General features: G+C 42.6%; 1 protein-coding gene and 1 long non-coding RNA gene across 4 annotated transcripts in view; one reads left to right on the forward strand and one right to left on the reverse strand.

The window, feature by feature from the left end:
- LOC120827230 (junction plakoglobin a) overlaps positions 1-15,904 on the reverse strand; it is a 127,195-nt gene that overhangs the window by 24,553 nt on the left and 86,738 nt on the right. For all 3 annotated transcript variants that reach the window (XM_040189961.2, XM_078084375.1, XM_078084376.1), the window contains 5 exons: positions 11,808-11,960; positions 11,260-11,379; positions 6,807-6,957; positions 2,755-2,876; positions 136-178 (listed from right to left, as the gene is read on the reverse strand). In XM_040189961.2, the coding sequence (XP_040045895.2) occupies positions 136-178; positions 2,755-2,876; positions 6,807-6,957; positions 11,260-11,379; positions 11,808-11,960 (589 nt within the window). The remainder of the gene's footprint in view (positions 1-135; positions 179-2,754; positions 2,877-6,806; positions 6,958-11,259; positions 11,380-11,807; positions 11,961-15,904) is intronic.
- On the forward strand, positions 3,567-14,154 carry LOC144384591 (uncharacterized). The gene is made up of 2 exons (XR_013451392.1): positions 3,567-5,818; positions 13,143-14,154. It is a non-coding gene; the product is annotated as an uncharacterized LOC144384591 (long non-coding RNA).

A 15,904-nucleotide genomic window follows, 5' to 3' on the forward strand; every position in this document is an offset into this window, starting at 1 on the left:
GGGAGGGAGAAAAGATTGCAGCACACCAGCCAGGTGTCCTGTTTCAGTGTATGGTCCACACAGAAACACAGAATCTTAAATACTATAATAATAATGTGTATCTAGGACTCTTTCCATGCAACTCAAAGTACTTACCATCGGCTAAGTATGTATGGTCCAAAGGAACTGCAGTATGGGCCTGAAGAGAAACGGAGAAAGAGATTAATAAAATAATGAACGATTTGTTTTACACAAGGGAGACAGTGAATGTGGAGACACAAAGACAGGCCAACCTACTATACTGACACAATTCTGAGCAATCATCAGTCAACTGAACTTTTTTTTATTTATTAGACGGGGGCATCATTAATATACAATATCTTCAGTGGTGCTGTGCTCGGTCTTGTTTAGAATTCTTTTGTCTCTTGTCCTTGGCAATGGGAACAGATGGGTGACGCAGGTGGAATAATAAGTTAGAGGTAAACAACCCCAAACTAGTCCAGGCAAACTCCAACGGCCTTAAAAAGATGTCTGTGCTCCCAAAAAAGGTAGACATTGTTTATAAAATGTTTTGAGTGGCCAATACATGCGGTTCACTTTGTTCAGTGCAAACAGCCTGCTGAGTCTTTCATCTCCTTCTCTGACTGGTGGGAGACTGATAAAAACCTTAGCAATAAATCAAGAAAGTCTTGCTTCAGAACTTCTGACTCGTTTCACAAAAATAGAGTTCAGAGTTTCACAAGGTAGAAATTTCAAATGAAAATAGACATTTAAACATGTCGTACCTCTCTCCATTTCCTCTGTTAATGTGCACTGCAGTGTTAATCCCCTCCCAATGCTCAAAAAAAGAAAAGAAATGCCATTAACTTTGTGGGTATAACTATAAATAGACAAAACATCTAGTGATGTCTGTGGGTTCCAAATTTTTGAAATATTAAAAGTGACAACTTAATTTACAATTATGTTACTCTGTGCAACTTTTAGCCCCTTCAAAATGGCGGACGTATAGAAATGTATTTTACATTACACCCAGGGCTGTAGTGGAGGGTAAACGCACGTAAACGCCGTTTACACACCGCTAGAATTTTGGAAATAGCGTTTACGCACCTATAAATAGCGTTTACGCACCTCTAAGTTCCCTGCGCCTTGTATTCTTCCGTTGGAATAATCCGAAATAAACTTGGTTTAATTTTAAAACAGCTAAGACTACGTTTCCTATTGTTGAACATATAAACGCCGTAGTCTGAATAATTTTCATCTGCGCTGTATTATGGTCTGTGACCATCCAATCAGTGCCTTGCGGCTGCAGCAGCGACACCAATCAGGATCCAGGAGGTGTGTAAACACATACACGTTGTGGATCAGCCCAGTGGTCCCCAACCTTTTTTACCTCACGGACCGGTTTCATGTCAGACAATATTTCGCGGACCGGTCGAGAAGGTCCGAGGGGGGGAGGGTAGTAGTCGTTGCGGGCGGAACGACCGGGGGGGGGGGGGGTAGTAGTCGCGCGCTCTGTGTTCGCTGGTCGTGCAGGGTAAAAGGACAAGAAAAACGCCTGGTGACGCGTAGATTAGAAAACAAGTCAGTTCTCAATGTGAAAAAAAACATGCTGTATAGGCTATTTATGATGACATAGGTACTTCCTTTAACTTATGTTGTCAGTGTAATTGACAGGCTGCTTAACTAGTGTTCTCAGCCCCACAACTCTTAAATTCAACATATTTTTTCAGGCAGTGATAGGACAGGCAATGATGCAGAGAGCACAGGGAGAGGAGAAATACCAGGTCAAATAGAGAGAGGAGAAGCACAGCGGAGCCATGGCTCCTCTGTGCAAGGCAGGACCTGGCGTGGAGGACAAGGAGGCCCTCTGGGCACTACTGTAAAAAGGAGCCTCCGTATGTAGATAGTTCTTAATCTGCAATTGTGTTGTTTTGTTGACATACTTTTCTTTACTGTTTTCTTAAGTTTAATAAACTACTAACACATTTATTCATTGTCATCGTTTGTATATGACTTTTACTGATAACATAATGCAATATAGCCAGGAAAGCCTTAAAGAGTCGCGACGCTTTGTGTTGCGTTGCTTCGCATCGCGTCGAGGTCTGTATGATCACAAAATTCAGAGTTTACCCACCTCTAATTTTACCACTACAGCACTGATTACACCGTTCACCTGATTTGGACGTATAAATGCTCAAATTGAAACTGAAAGTCTGCACTCAAAGTACATCTTCATTGTTTAATTTAAATTCTATTGTGGTTGTGTACAGCCCAAATAATAAACTGTTTCAATGTTCAAATATTTATGGACTCTATTGTAGATACAGAGGTGGTCGTCAGTGTTGTAATGAGAAATATGGGATGGAATTATGGTTTGATACCATCTGTGTATGAAGGTCGGGCATCAGGGGACTCAAGACAGAAGTGTTAAGAACGTAGTTTATTTTGGGATGAGAAGGTTTGAAATTAGACAAAAGAAGTAGCGTAGGGCTTGAGACCCCATTTGGGAGGAAACGAAAACTTCTTTTTTTATATATTCTGTCAACTGCACATGTAGTTTGTTTTGGAAAGGTTTATTCTAATAAATAGCAGGCTGGAAATTGTTTTTTAGTCAACTAATCTGACACCAAAATAGGGGTTGAACCTGTGTCTTATTATTAAAACACATTTGATTGTATCGTATCGGGTCTATTATTGAGCAGTTTCTTCTTATGTTGGTGTTAAAGTAAAACTCATGACATGTTCTCTTAATCTTCACAAGCTCAGGGTTCTTACCATCTCCCAGGCAGCAGGGTCATGTTTGAAGAGCGAGTGTGTGAGCTCCACTGACACTCGCTTCCTGTAGTCTGAACTTTTGTCCTCCGAAATTCGGAAAAGCACTGCTGCAGCATAGGTGGCTGGAGAGACAGCAAGAAGGCAGTAAGTTATGTGTTTATGTGAATATGAAGAGGCCAAACACTAATTTCTCCTCTCTGATGCACCAAAAGGAATCTTGTTTGTCAGTTTTAGTTACTGTAGGATATTTGAAACAAATTGACGACCCGGTTCATATAATTAATAAAAATGCATATAGTGTACACCAGAATACAGCCACAATTCTGAAACTGTGTAATCAATAAAGTAATGACAATATTGTAAAACCACTGTAATTCTTCAACTGTAATAGAATAAAACCAATGTACAGTTATGATTGTATTTGATGTAATGTAATCAACTGGAATGCATGCATGTAATACTTGCACAACAACTGATATTGACTGAGGGTCATTCGAAACGTGGATACTAACTTTCACACCTTTAAGCATTGTTAATAATACTAATACATTTAATTTGTAATGCACTTTATATTTAAGAAAATCCCAAAGTGCTACATGATAAAACTGTTAAGTGCTAACAATAAAAACACAGTTTAAAAACAAAAACAAAACGAGTTCACTAAAAAGCTCTCCCAAAAAGGTGGGTTTTTAGGCCACGTTTAAAAGCATCCACAGTCTGTGGTGTCCTCAGGTGGTCAGGGAGAGCATTCCACAGACTGGGAGGTGAGGAGTTCCTTGAGGTAGGGGGGGGCTTCACCATGGATGCACTGGTGGGTAAGGAAGGAGACCTTGTAGTCAACCCTCAGTGAGACAGGAAGCCAGTGGAGTGATATGAGGATGGGGGTGATGTGCTCATGTTTGCGCACCCTCAACAGGATCCTAGCAGCGCTGTTCTGTATATACTTCAATTTCTGGAGGCTTTTCTCAGGGATCCCGGTGAGGAGTGCATTGCAATAGACCAGCCTGGAGGAGACAAAAGCGTGGACAAGCTTTTCTGCATCTGCAGGAGTGAGTGTGGGACGGAGTTTGGCGATGTTCCTGAGGTGGAAGAAGGAGGTCTTGCAGAGATGTTTGATGTGAGCCTCAAAGGTCAGATGGGAGTCCATTTTAACACCTAGGTTGGTGACTGATGTTGAAAGTGGAATATTTTGGCAGAAGGTGGAGTGCCGACTAAGATGGCTTCAGTCTTGGAGCTGTTTAGCTGCAGAAGGTTTTGCTTCATCCACGCCTTTATCTCCTCCAGGCAGGCGGTCAGAGTGGATGATGGCAGGGCAGCAGAGGGGGTTGGGTTTGTCCTGAGGTAGAGTTGAGTGTTATCAGCATAGCAGTGTAATGAAATTGCATGCCGGCTGATCACATGGCCAAGGGGGAGCATGTAGATAATGAGTAGTTGGCAAAGACTTCTGGGTCTTGGGTGGGTTTTTTGAGAAATGGCTTCAGTGTTGATGGAACATCCTCAACTTCTCGCTCTGAGATGGCAAAAAAACAGCTGAGAGGTTGGAAATCCCAGGCTGTGGGTCAGCAGTCGGGACAGGCAGTGTGGAGAAACTGGATAGCAGGGAGCGGATGGTGTCTACTTTTTTTCTGAAAAAAGTGATGAAATTGTTGCACCTCTCATCTGTGGTTTCTGAATGACAGTGAGTTTGCGGCTTAAGGATGTCATTTATGGTAGAGAAAAGTCGCTTGGAGGATGCCAGGGCTGTTATTGATAATGTTGGAATAGAACTGTGAACATGCATCTCTCAAGGACCTTGAATAGGACTTCTGATGTTCTCGGTAGGCCTGTCTATGAACAGAGAGTCCTGAGGCCTTGAGGCGCCGCTCAAGGACACGCCCAGCTGTTTTCATTTGCCGGAGTTCGTAGGTGTACCAGGGGGCTGAGCGTAAGAAGCTGACATTTCTAGTTTTGACAGGGGCGTGGAGATCTAGGAGACTGCTCAGTGATCATGTTATCTCTGAGATGAAAGCTAAGTTGGGTTTGGGGGGCCGGTAGACGAGGACCATCGTCATGGGGAAGGGGGGTTTACATTTGAATGCTAGGCATTCAAATGAGGACAGTGTAGGCAGGGGGAGAGGGGACAGTTCCAAGTTCTGTCGGTGGATGACAGCTAGGCCGCCACCACGATCAGTGCTGTGGGCTCTCTCCAGATAGCTGTAACCGGGGGGGACAGACTTCATTAAGTGCCGATTAAACCCCTGGCTGGTGCCATGTTTCTGTCAGGCACATGAAGTCTAATCCCTTGTCCATGATGTGATCTTGTATGAAGGATGCTTTATTTGTGAGGGATTGCGTATTGAAAAGTTCTATTTTGACTGTTGATGCTGTGGTGGATCTCTGTAGAGGCCGTAGTACACTGGTATCCATTACACGTTTTCTGACTTGCTTGGTGTAGCTAGATCTCGCGGTGTTTCCCAAGCTGCTCAATTGAGTGTGCAGAGATCTCGCGATGTTTCCCGTGTTGCTAGCACCGAGAGCGACACTGCTCTGATGACGCGGCACACATGCGACAGTGGTCCAGATGGATGGAATGTTTGAAGCAGGCTGGCCAGGCTGATGGTAAACAAACTTTCGACGGGAACTTCTGTGGATGTAACGTGGACGACGATGAATTCCAAGTTCTTTGATGGCTGCAAAAGCACGTTGGAATGGAGCGGTTGTTGAGAGTTAGCAGCTGTGGGATAGAGTACTTGAGCTTCATGCCGGTCGCCGAAGGTGTTAGCCTAGAGCTAGCTGTTAGCCAAAACACAGAGATGGAAGACTTGTCTGGCACAGGGAGAAGATGGTCCGTATTATGGCAGTGGGGTGCACGAGGCACGGAGGACTGGCTGGAGGCAGCTGACAGCTAGCTACCAACTGCAGAGGTATCGGCTCGAGGCAAAACCGGACCGGGACAGCTAGATGGCTGCCCCAGGAGAAAAGTTAAACCTTGTAGCAGCGCTGAAACGATGGAGAAATCTGGGTGTTCACCGCTGACAGCGGGAGGTGGCCAACAATCCGCTGATGTTGGAGGAGATGTCAGTAGGTGAGTAAAACCTTCAATTCCGTATCAATCCGTGTAAAAACCGAGAAATACTGTTCAGAACAAGAAAACGAGAAAAACGGCAGAGAAGCGGCGAACAGCAAACGCCAGCGTACTCTCTCTCTGTCATATTACAGCCACTCACAGGTAATCTTGGAGCGTAATGCACAAAAACAGGGTGATTTGGGACCATGTGTTATATTGTTATACATTTTTAATACCTGTAGGAACCATTGTTCTCGAGTTTGCTGGTGGAGACAACAGACAGGCACTAGGGATGGTCAAAAGGACTGACCTGGGGCCTGTTGGTTGCTGAGAGCGGCTCTTCAGCTGAGATCTTCTTTTTGCCACAACACCATCTCTTTTATTAAGTACATTTGATAGAACCTTTTGATCTGCGATGACCTCTGTCCGTCCGGCGTTTCTTCATTTTTGAGTACAACATTACCAAATTTAAATCGTACATTTGAGTGTGTTTTGTTTATAATCCTGAATGAGGACATACCAAAATACCCAAATCCCATACTAGGTGTGTGCAAGAGGAGTAGGATGGGGCTAATAATGTGATATATTAGCCAGGAGACTTCTGATTGTTCCTTGAGTGAAATAAGAATCCAAATGACATTCAAAATTATTTTGTCATGTAACTTCTGTACTTCCAGAACGGCCCTTTTCTGTAGTTATCTTAACACAAAAAACATCTATCCCTATAAATGTATTTCTGTTGCCTTAACGTAACTAGGTATGTTGTGAAGATTACGTTTATCGAGGAAATACTTTATCTACTGCCTTTCTAACACTGCCTTTTCTTTTTGTCTCTAATGGAGCAAACACTTCAATGGAGGTTTAAGTCACATGTTTAATATAGGCTGTGATCTTTTGTAAGTATGTTTCCAATGAACAGGAGGGAACGCTCAGTGTTTTAGAAGAAAGGCTAGCTCCATCCAATACAGGAGAAGCCTTTGAAGCAGGAACATAAAAAGAAACTTACCTATTCCCTCGTTGTTGGAATGCAGCAGTTCCATAAGCGGTGCGGAAGCTCCCTCTGCATCAATGAGCTCTGCAGACTGTTTGTCCAGGGCCAGCTCACAGAGGATGCCCGCTGATACTCTCTTCACGTTCTCCACGTACGAGTATAGTAGCTGGACACACACACACATACACACAAATATTGAACTGATCTCAGACTTGCTGTGTATTTTTAATACAGGTTATATGTTTAGTTTTTTTCTGTCAAGAAATTTGGTACTTCCTCTCCATTATTTTGATTTCTACTGGTGGTGTGCTCTCACTTCCTATATTAGCCTCTCTGGAACTTTAATATGGCTGTAATTCTGTTATCATCCTTAACAGAAAATCCAACATGTTGATGAAATGGTCTTACTGATCTTAAATGATGTGGTCAGTCAGTAAGTGCAATCAGTAAGACCTGCATGTGTTTTTTTATGAAGATGAAAATGTTACACATGGGTAAGTGGAGGCAGGACTTAAACGCAGAGTTGAAATTCAAAAAAGGGCAAACCGCAGACAGAACCAGGAAGAGGCAAGACACTCAGGGTAGGACATTCAGGATTGAACATTCAATGAGGCGCCAAAGAACACATGACACACAGGGCTTAAATACACTGGGAAGGTGCAGGTGATTGGGCACAGGTGGAAATAATCAGACAATCACAGGGGATGACAGGACAAGGCAGGAAGTGAAGTTAACCCAGGGACACAAGGGGCAGGAAACTACAACATAAAACAGGAAACAAACCCAAACCGTGACAGAAAAGACATGGGGAATACTGTCGGAAAATAGCTGCGGCAGACTAAGAAGAGGGGAAAAAGGAATGATGGTTTGAAGAAGTTACTATTGAGATCTGTAGTTTAAACATGATTCAAAAAGGTATTTATTAGCTCAGACTTGTAAGTAGTACAAACAATCATCATCTTCCATATCAACTCTGCATATTGGTTGTTTTAATAATATACAAGCTCTATAAAATATTAGTTATTCTTTTTAAAATAAGTACATCCCACTCCAACCTATCAATACTATTTTATAATTCTATTTTTCTATTTTTACAGGTTGTTTGCAATTGTTATCTTCTGCAGCGGTTATTCTTAAGGCGCGTTCACAGCAAATGCGAAGCGAATTATCAGTGCCACAAGATCACATACAGCTGTGCAGCGATGAGACTGGAGTGAGTTTGTCGCGTAGAATCTGTTGCAAAGTCGTGTGAATTCAGATGAAGTGGGACAAAATTGGATCAAGTGGCCGAACCCACCAAGAGCACGAGGTGAAATGTTTCAACTTTTGCAGAAAAATTGGCAGGACACTGCAGTGCCTTTCAGCATTGAGATGCTCCTTGTGTCGTCACTGACACAGACATTTGCAGATTCAGAAAAAAAGGTAGCTGTATGTGGGTACCCCAAGCGGTATGCTCCATACTCATACCTATATTGCGACCGGTCCAGGGAAAATGTCGCACTTTTGTGCATTGTCTAAAACATCTCATCACTGTACTGAATTGAGTACATAATATTGTAGGATTATTGTATTGTTTAAGGACACACTGCTACTCAATATTAAGTAATATTCCAGTTTGCCCAATAATAACGTGTGGGTGGATGTCAAAAGAGCATTGCACGGTGTCTTGCCATGGAAAAGTTCCCTTAAACTTGATGATGATAAGTCACGCCCCTAGCCGTCACGTCTAGCGGGAATGACGTGATACATGCAAATTGACCATAAATGGTCCCCTGTGAGTATTTGCCGCTTATTTGGCGTATTAGGTGACGTAAAAACATTGCAGCAACATTGCGTTTGGTGTGAACGCACCATTAGAGTGTTGGGGGTGGGCGGCAGTCCATCCCGGCTGGGACCACCAAGAAACGGGGTCTACCCTGGACTGGTCGCCAGTCAATCTCAGGGCTGACATAGAGAAAGACATCCATTCACTCTTCCATTCACACAACTACGGGAATTTAAGTCCCAATTAACCTATCCTGAACCTTGGACTGTGGGAAGAAGTACATGCAAACTCCACACAATGCTGGGCGGGTTTGAACCCAGGACCTTCTTCTGAGGCGACCATGCTAACCACCAAACCACCACCTCCACAGTTGTGTTATTGCCCGGTTTCCAACCAACCACATTGTTTTGGGGTTAATAGTTTGAGGCGCTTTGTGTCACTTTTTGGCCAATCTGCTTTCAAATGGTGTAGCTGTAGGATGATGCTCACTTTCGCCAGTTAGTTGAAGGACAGCAAACGTAACATGTATTCATATGAAACTGACCTTTTTTGTTGTATTCAAAGAGTAAAGTAATATGTGTGGTCGTTCAAGTGTTACTTAGTTAGTTAGTAGACTAGTCACTTAGTAGACCGCTGTGCTGGAGAACAGCTGGTGCCTACAAGTTATTATTTATTTGATGCAACGTATAGCTAATTTGAATTTGATTGGCCAGGATATAGGGTGTCGTATGTAACTAACTGTGTGGTGTTATTCATGTATGATTTCATCTGTTATTTTACTGTGGGTAAAAGAGCCTTGGATAGTTTCAGACACATTAGGTATTATTTAACCCAATATCAGATCCGCCCTTTAATTCAGCTTATGTACTTTTCCCCTGTTTAGGTTTAGATAATAAGATAATAATTGTTGCAAACTGTTGAGGGGCACAAATTAAATAATATACAAATTGAACCAACTTTAGCATGATGCTTATGATGATTAAAATAAGGTTCAGTGTGAGTGGACAGAAGGTCTGTGACCTCTTGAACTGATACATGTGTGTGATAAAAAGATGTTAAGGATTTGTGAACCGGGTATTTTCCCAAGGAATTCCTGTTGTGAGGTTTTATTGTCTTAGGTATAAACGTTTCTCTTCCTGCTCCTTCAATCATGAATGACAATGCTATTTCTTGCCTTTGATGTGGAGGTAACTAGTGGGAGCTGATCCAGCCCTCCCCTATCCTGAGGAGGGGGCCACAGATGTTTGTCACCTTAGACCAGACATGGGCAAACTACGGCCCGCGGGCCACATACGGCCCGTTAGGCTTTTTAATCCGGCCCGCCGAACGTGTCCAAATTATAGTAAAAACCTTCTTTTTTTCCCCTTTCCCTGCAATGCCCACGTTTCCCCAATAGATGGCGCACTCAAAACACATTGACCGTTGTTGGAGTGGCGCGTATTTCTCTTTATTTCACTTTAATTTTCACTTCGTTTCACGTCACCATTAAGCCCTTCTGTGAAAATGAGCGGACCAAAGAGAAGGAAAGTGGACAGCGAATGCCGAGTGTTTAATAAGGAGTGGACAGCAAAATACTTCAATCCGATCAACGGCTGTATGTCTGATATGCCAAGAAGCTGTTGCGGTTTTCAAAGAGTACAATATCAGCCGTCACTTTGCCACGAAGCATGCAAACTATGCTAGCAAGCAGTCAACACAAGAACGGGCGGCTACTGCTCAGAGGTTGGCAGCTAATTTACAGAGTCAACAGAATGGTGAGTTTTTCTGCTGTGTTATGAAAAAATGCATATGGAAAGTTTGGAAGTGCGTCTTTTAATTAAGAGCAATGCGCATTTACGCACAGCAGCGGTACAGTAGCTTAATTAACACGCCGCACATCGCTCTTAATTTACATTATCAGCTGCAGGTAGTATATTTAATACAGCCTATGTCTGTGTGCTTGGCAACAATACACGTGTACTGTTTGCGCGTGAAGACGAGGGCGTCCGTGGCGAGTTTGTAGAGCGCGCGGTCAGGACAATCCATCCATGATTTTGCGGAGTTTAACACAAGTAGATATTATTGAGCTTGAGTATTTCGTTGTGTAATAATATGTTTTGAATGTTGAAAGTGATTCCATTTTTCAATAAATGTTGATTTCTTTAACTTTGCACCTTCGATTGAAACTTATTAAAAACAGACGCAATCTTGATAAATCACAGTGCGTATGTTATTTTAATCTATTTACATTTCCTCCTCCCAGTATCTGCGAAATAGTATGTAAATGCCATATCTTGCATATTCCTTGAGACAAATTTATTAACTGATAAGGGCTATTTTTCACATTTGAAAGACAGTTAATAAATTGGGTTGTAGTGTTCTTACTGTGCTATGAGGTTTACACACACTACATTTAATGCTTTAGTATATCCGGCCCAAACACTCCCTCCAAATGCTCCTGGCCCGGCCCCTCTGTCAAATTTTAGAACCCATTGTGGCCCGCGAGTCAAAAAGTTTGCCCACCCCTGCCTTAGACTATATAACTTGAAGCCGAAGGAAGAATTCTTTGAGTAGCCTTGATGCATGTCGTGTGTGTCAACTCTGCTTCATGCTTGCAAGTATTTCATGAATGTCCTGTTCAATGAATTCACACTGGTGTTGAGTAAAAAAAAACATACTTATATAATGTCTGTTTTGTAGTTTGTGCAGACCGATTAAGTGTACCTGTACAAACAGTGGTATGGTCTGCATGCTGGCAATCTCTCCTCTGTTCATGGGGTCTCTGGCTAGAATGTGAAGCGCTCCTGTGCAGCCCTCCACTATTTCCTCCATACGAACACCATCCTGGGAATAGAGACCGACAGAAACAGATAGGTGTCAAAGAAAGCCCTAAGGAAGGGGCCATTCAAGTATGTATGTATGACTATCTGAGTGCTGACTACAAAGTCAGGCCTATAGCTAACATCTAACTTGAAAAAAGTGTAAACGTAGGAAAACATTTGTGTTATAAAACAAAAACGTAGTGGTGTAGACGTAAGAAGGAACATGAAGTGTTTAGCTACATGCAGCTAGTGCAGATAACTGTGGTTTGTATTTATTCAATTTATTTAATGGTGTGTTTTCAATTATTGAAGACACACCAGGTGGAAGACAAACGCAAAAATGACGCCGTTTTTCAGACATGTTTGTGGACATTCTGATAGCCATTAGTATAATATATGTTCAAGCACACAGCACCTATATGTGTGTGTTTACTTTCACAAGGTCCAGACCTGGTATGTCTGCTGTGCAGAGGAGTCATGTTTCTGTGTGTCCTCGTGAGCCTTCAGCAGTAGGTTGACCAATCGCGGAATAGCACTTGCCTCCCTCAGTGGCGTCTGATTGGCCGGGCACAGTGCCAGGTTCCGGGTCAGACCAACTGCAGCCTGAGGAGAGGACAGAGATCAAACATTGTTCTTAACACGGGTAGTCCAGAATCTATTTGGGTCAGCATTACATGGCATTTGGCAAGAGTTATATGTGTATCAATTAAGTCACAAAGACCTACAGGTAAAATTTCGCCATGACCAGCAAAGATGAAAAGCTGGACCAATATGTTTTTTTTTCCAATTTGCAGACAACATCATTAAACGTCAATATATCAGTTCATTATTATAATCAGCCTGAGTTAGCAGGGCTGTCTCACTGAGAGAGAACAGAGTGAGTGAATGAGTGATTGTGTGTGTGTGTGTGTGTGTGTCTGCAACAGTGGGGGACAGAATGGAAGGAGCCCATTTCACTCAAATAGGTAATAAAGTTAAAAAGAGGAATTGAGCACAGTCGTAAAACTACGAGTGCTAGTACAATTTAGTTTATTTCTTTTTTTAATTAGTGTTGTTGTAGTTCAGATTGTGTTGATATTTCTAAATACCAGTTAATGTTTCTATGAACGAGAATCATTTTAGTTCGAGCCTGCTCTTTTTCCTCTGTGCCACCCTTTGTGCCAGTGTGCTGAATGAGCATGAATGAGCCACACATTGTGAGGTGAAATGTGGATAACTCATATTAATCCCCCAAATTGCATCTTTTTTTCAAGATGTATGTCTAGAAAGGAAACCAGTGAGGTTTGGTGTGAGAGCCGCCGATTTTGTAGGTAACTCAGGGCTGATTTATTTAGTGGAACAGGACTAGAGTCAACCACCCCACTACACTGACACAGTAAACCACCAGATCCTAATTTCCTCCTTTCAGGAACTTGGTGCTCCGCTCTCTCCCTTTTCTCACCTTTGACGGACGCGCTTACCAGGTGACTTGCAGCAGATCTGTATCGGAACCTTGTCCACTTACTACTGGAGTTCCTCAAGGTTCGGTCCTGGGTCCACTCCTGTTCTCGCTCTACAGCAACTCTCTTGGCTCTGTCATTCGCTCGCATGGCTTCTCCTACCACAGCTATGCCGATGACACACAACTTATTCTCTCCTCCCTCACTCGGACACTCAGGGGGCGGCACGGATCTCTGCTCTATAACATCAGGAGAATAGGTCCCCTTCTCACTCAGAAGTCGGCCCAGGTACTGATTCAGGCTCTTGTCATCTCCCGCCTTGACTATTGTAACTCTCTCCTGGCAGGTCTACCGCCATTCAACCTCTGCAGCTCATCCAGAATGCAGAAGCTCGACTGGTCCTTAACCTTCCGAAATTATCCCACACTACTCCACTCCTCTGCTCTCTTCACTGGCTACCAGTGACTGCCCACATCTACTTCAAAACATTGGTACTCACGTACCGTGCTGTGAATGGATCGGGTCAAGTCTACATCCAGGACATGGTCAAACCCTACATCCCAAACCGCACACTCCGCTCTGCTTCTAACAAACTGCTTTTTCCTCCCTCACTGAGAGCAAAACACTCGACAAGATCAGGAGTCTTTGCTGTGCCGGCTCCTAAATGGTGCAATGAGGGTTTCTGACGACACCAGGAGTCTTTACATCTTCCGCCGCAAACTAAAGACACACCTCTTCAGACTATACCTTTGACTAAAAAAACTAAACAAAATGTAGGACTTAAATTGTACTTGTAGGACTTAAATGGTCTTATTTGATGAAATTGCACTTTCTTGTTTCGTGTTCTTCTGGGTTTGTATCCTTATGGTTGAAATGCACTTATTGTAAGTCACTTTGGTAAAAGCATCAGCTAAATGACCTGTAATGTAAAAGATCTGTGACATTGTATTGCACGAGGGATGTAGCTCAGCATACTTACACACTAAGCTGCTGATGTTTAGCTAGAACTATTTAACCGTTTGAGCAGGCATAATGAAAAGTATTGGTCAAATTGATCCGTATGATGATGCAAGACTTTAAGGTAAGGATCAGCAATCTTCCTGATGGTTGGCAATATATTTTACTGAAGAACAAAATTGTCAACCTCATCATCACACTAGATGAAAAGACCTTAGGATTCATAACTTGGGTATGAATGTTAGGATTTGTTATTGTTTGGTCACACATCAAGAATTCATCTTCAGTGCAGCACATACAGTAGCTTCCAGCCAAATACTGGTCAAAGTCTCCCAGGTTCAAAGCATATACATCACATATACAGTGCATATCGGAAAGTATTCACAGCGCTTCACTTTTTCCACATTTTGTTGTGGCACGAGTTGGGCTCAGATGCTGTTTGAGGGTTTTATAAGTATTTTGTTTGATATAAGTGACACTTTAAACTGTCAACAAATGCTATGATAATGGCGACCATATCTGCATAGATGTTGCGTCTCGGCATGTACATTGCATCCGGAAAGTATTCACAGCGCTTCACTTTTTCCCCATTTTGTTATGTTACAGCCTTATTCCAAAATGGATTAAATTCATTATGTTCCTCAACATTCTTCACACAACCCATAATGACAAAGTGACAACTGTTTTTTGCAAATTTTTGCAAATCTATTAAAAATAAAGAACGAAAGCACAGCCTTTGCCATGACACTCAAAATTTAGCTCAGGTGCATCCTGTTTTCACTGATCATCCTTGAGATGTTTCTACAACTTGATTGGAGTCCACCTGTGCTAAATTCAGTTGATTGGACATGATTGAGAAAGGCACACACCTGTCTATATAAGGTATCACAGTTGACAGTGCATATCAGAACATAAACCAAGCCATGAGGTCCAAGGAATTATTTGTAGACCTCTGAGAGAATTGTATCAAGACCAATAAAGCATCTAAAAAATACATGGATTCTTATATGAATAAAACTATTGTTTTTCAGGTTTGAATTGTGTCCTTGTTTGTGTATTTCAATTCTCTGTACATTGGGAAGAAGTGGAACAAACCCTTATCTATGTCTTTCTGCACCTTTGTGCATGTATGAAAAAGTGAAGCGCTGTGAATACTTTCCGGATGCAATGTACATGCCGAGACGCAACATCTATGCAGATATGGTCGCCATTATCATAGCATTTGTTGACAGTTTAAAGTGTCACTTATATCAAACAAAATACTCAAACCCTCAAACAGCATCTGAGCCCAACTCGTGCCGCACCTTTGAATTTGTGAGAGCAATCTATGAAATGATAACCTTAAGTACACTAATGAATTCGAGCATGTGCAATCTGTTTGCTTTCCGTGCCAGACTGACCCAGCAGGGGAAGCAGCGCACAGAACAAATGAAGTGTGAAAGTTGACATTTTAACTAGAACATTAAGTGTAACATCGGAATGCCATTACAAATCCTATTAGACTTAGTGAAAAAACCTTAGTGTCTTCTGGATCAGCATATCTAATACCGTGTAGCAGACCCAAGTCTGCAGACTTGCCTTTTTTCCACCTGACAAAAAAGAAGGCGTGGCATGGAAGGCTATGAAATTGGACACACCTGAGGTTGGAGGAGCAATGGAGGGTAGAGTTGAGAGAGGAAAAAGGACAACAAAAACTTTTCTGGACCTCAGGTGCCCTACAAGAGAGATAAATAAAAGGAACTGCTCGACACTGCCAGATAGAGGGAACCGGCCGGAATGAACTTTGGACCGCCCTGGCTGGACGGTGGGCTCCCTCGCTGTCGTTGATCAGGTCAGATAAATCCCCTCAGCATGCAGAGAGACAAACACACATAGTGAGGTGGCATGATACGTGTCTATTGTAGTAGAGGTGATTCCTGCGTCCACAAACAAAATGGATAAAATCAGAATGGAAACAACGGCCGACGCCGAACTGCGTTCAATTGTTAGGCTCATGAAGAAAGGATGGCCTGGACACATAAGTAATGTGTCCATGAATGTGAGAGAGTACAATAATAATAATAATCCGAGTAAAATAAGAGCTATCAGAACACAATTGCCTGGTCGTCAGGAAACAGGATTGTTGTGCCGAGGTCGAAGAGAATACCAGGG

The sequence above is a fragment of the Gasterosteus aculeatus genome, chromosome 11 (genome assembly GCF_964276395.1).
Source record: "Gasterosteus aculeatus chromosome 11, fGasAcu3.hap1.1, whole genome shotgun sequence".
Taxonomy (NCBI): Eukaryota; Metazoa; Chordata; class Actinopteri; order Perciformes; family Gasterosteidae; genus Gasterosteus; species Gasterosteus aculeatus.